We start from the raw sequence: 3,498 nt of genomic DNA, 5'->3' as shown, positions 1-3,498 counted from the left end.
ACTACCTTGGTCTTCATTCCAAAAATACCCATATATATCCATGTCAATGGGTGATTTTATTATTGATTGTACTTGCATAGAAACTTTTACGAGGAGTTAATTCAAGGGGTGACTTTATTATTGTTTGTTCTTGCATACAAACTATTATGAGGAGTTAACCATGGAATTTTATATTCCCACGTTTTCCATTATTTATGAATTCTCCTAGATGCGTTTAGATCGGGATGCCTTTTGAAATCTAGGCACAATCATAGCTTTTTTTGTGTGTATGCGGGTGATTCCATACATGCGTGAGAGTATGGGTTATATCATCTTGATGTTATGAGTTTTGTATCATGGTTGTTTATATTTTTAATAAATTAGTTTATTAATTGATTAGAATAGTTAATATAAGTTTAGATCCTTGGATTGGATAATGGAGGTAAGCTAGTGGTCAAAAATATTTTGAGACACTTGATTTTGGGTGTCGGTGAATACTATTTGATTTTTTCACAATGCACATCATTATTTTATTTTGGGCATCGTCCATATTTATTGTTATATACATCATAGAAGAAACGTCTCACAGTGTAGCAATCTTCATCATGTTTTAGCCTGCAATTGTTGTTGACATAGCGCAGGATGTTCGTCACAGAGATCTTGTACTGCCAGTAGGCCCTCTCCATGAGAAAAACCAGAGCTTCGAAGACAGTGAGGCTGTAGAACATTATGAGGGCAGATGTGTGATTGCTCTCTGTATCTCCTTCATCAGGTTTACTGGAATCCTGGGTGCTCAAACGCCAAACTGAGAGAGCTATGCTAACCATTGCAGAGAGGATTTGCATACAATACAGAAAAGCGCTGACACGTTTAGCTTCGAAAATCAATCTCATGAAGGGTACAAAGGAGACTTTTGAGGTAGACCAAACCCTTCCAAGGTGGGCAGGATGGAGGCTATGATTAATCCTCGCACCTCCAAGGAAGACAGTGTCCACACTTGCGCCGTGCTTTGATTGGGAGCCCCGTTGAGTGACCAAATTAGAGAAAACTGTACCTATTGCCCGGGCACTTCGGTGGATTGCGTCTGAACCCTTATAGTAAGCTTGGGTGATGGTGTTTGTGCCTGGATCTTGGTGCTGCCACTCTAATTCTTGACTTCTACTGAAGATTCGAGCCCCCTCTGTGACTAATATCAATGTAACAAACCAGAAATCGATCTCTTTTAAGGTCATTGCATAGCCACCAAGGATGACAACAGTGGCCCATATGAAACCAAGGGTGCCCACATAGGTTGCAAGCTTCTCTAACACAGCTAGTCTCATGGCAAACAAAGTGAGATCTTTCTCTGGTGCTGCCTTCTTATCAAGCTCACGGAGCTCTCTCTTGCTGGCCTTCTTGCAGTCCTGCTGTTCATTATTAATATAGCGGATTGAAGGCTTACTTGTCTCGGAGGGTGTATTGGCTTGTCTCGGGGCAAAAGGCGAGCCATAGCGTAGACTTCCCCCATCCGTGCTAGCACTCGGTAAATTGTTATTGTCATTCACTATCTCTAGCACATGCTTGTCGCCTTCTTCAACAATGAACCTCCTGTGCAAGCTCTCCTCTCCGACCTTCACCACATCCACAGACAAGCTTACCTTATCCTTCGTCGGCATGATTAAGCAGCTACGGAAAGCTCTGACAAAACCACATCAAAGACATTCCTTTAACATTAATCACAAGAGCAATATATGCATCAAATTATGAAGGGACAAAACAGAGGCTCATTACTCCCCAGGCATTAAGACAAGACAAATGCAAATGGTAGCAATAAGATGATTCTAACCACATCAAGGCATTCAATTACAAGAGAAATTAGATGAGACCATATGGGAATCAATTCGCAAAATCGAATTATTTTAAGAGAGTATGGGAGATTAGTAACCAGAGAAAGGTAGGATCTAATGAGCTGCGCCAAGTAGTGATGTGGTAGGTGGTGGCAGCTTGCTGCGTGCAGGAGAGGATACAAAGCCTGCATAGGCCATAATTGGATAATAGGATACGTGTAGGGAGGCTTAGGGCATGACATGAGCTATATAACATATAAAAGAGGCGGGAGCGCGACGACTACGCAACGAGATGAGGATAACTCTCATAGTTCAAAACGTCCGGTAGAGTGAATCGTGATAACGTCGGGAAACTCTCATAGTTTGGACGGAGTCACGGAGTGACGACGGAGTCTGTCCCTTTGCCCAACATGGCCTAGCTGGCGTCACGGAGTCACGGAGTGACGACGGAAAGAAGTTATATTGGATCACGAGAGACCCAGCACTCGAGGAGCATAGGTAAAACGAGGAGCATAGGTAAAACGAAAAGACATGATGCTGATCCTAACAAGCATTAAAAAGGTAGGATGATGGAGTACTACAAGTGGCCAAATGGTGCAATTGTAGCATGCTTATATGTGAAAGGACATAATGCTACATCACCAATGATCAAAGTAAAAGATCTAAGACAAATTTTAAGATTTAGTAGTAGCTAGTCTTTATTTTTTGTGTTCAATAGCTAATTGATTTGTCTTCAATAGTTTTCTATAGCTAAGAATTAAAATTTTCTTATACCTTTAAATCATCAAATATGTAGGAGTGGCAGAATGCAAAGTGCATCAGTGGAAGAATCGATGTCTTTCACATAGAGATAGGCACATGATATATGACAACCCACCCATCCATTTAGCAAAACATGGAATCTCTTCCTTTATTATAATTCCATGTATTTTTTTAGCTAATGCAAATGATAAGTTTAGTATACTAGAGTCTATCCCACTACCACCATTATCTAGCTAAGAATTAGTTTGTTATTGCACAGACATCATTGTAGCATGTAAGAATAAGATAAGAAGAGATATGCATCTAGTAATGAAACCATCAACAGGTTCTAAGGGCATCCATATGAGGATAACTCTCATAGCTCAGAACGTCCGGTAGCGTGAATCGTGATAACGTCGGGAAACTCTCATAGTTTGGACGGAGTCACGGAGTGACGACGGAGTCTGTCCCTTTGCCCAACATGGCCTAGCTGGCGTCACGGAGTCACGGAGTGACGACGGAAAGAAGTTATATTGGATCACGAGAGACCCAGCACTCGAGGAGCATAGGTAAAACGAGGAGCATAGGTAAAACGAAAAGACATGATGCTGATCCTAACAAGCATTAAAAAGGTAGGATGATGGAGTACTACAAGATGGCCAAATGGTGCAATTGTAGCATGCTTATATGTGCAAGGACATAATGCTACATCACCAATGATCAAAGTAAAAGATCTAAGACAAATTTTAAGATTTAGTAGTAGCTAGTCTTTATTTTTTGTGTTCAATAGCTAATTGATTTGTCTTCAATAGTTTTCTATAGCTAAGAATTAAAATTTTCTTACACCTTTAAATCATCAAATATGTAGGAGAGGCAGAATGCAAAGTGCATCAGTGGAAGAATCGATGTCTTTCACATAGAGATAGGCACATGATATATGACAACCCACCCA

The 3,498-nt window shown here is 40.7% G+C and overlaps 1 protein-coding gene across 1 annotated transcript; it reads right to left on the bottom strand.

The window, feature by feature from the left end:
• Window positions 1–509: 509 nt before the first annotated feature.
• Window positions 510–1,862, bottom strand: LOC147608986 (uncharacterized). Its single transcript, XM_086788688.1, has 2 exons — window positions 1,805–1,862; window positions 510–1,656 (listed from the first exon to the last, which is right to left on the bottom strand). Exon 2 carries the CDS (start codon window positions 1,632–1,634, stop codon window positions 510–512), a length of 1,125 nt encoding a protein of 374 aa, XP_086644814.1. The 5' UTR covers window positions 1,635–1,656; window positions 1,805–1,862.
• Between the last annotated feature and the right edge of the window lie 1,636 nt (window positions 1,863–3,498).

The sequence above is a fragment of the Cibotium barometz genome, chromosome 52 (assembly GCF_041138505.1).
Source record: "Cibotium barometz isolate CiBa-2024 chromosome 52, ASM4113850v1, whole genome shotgun sequence".
NCBI lineage: Eukaryota > Viridiplantae > Streptophyta > Polypodiopsida > Cyatheales > Cibotiaceae > Cibotium > Cibotium barometz.
Note: the sequence above shows the minus strand (reverse complement) of the source record. Positions and strands in the feature narration are given on the sequence as shown.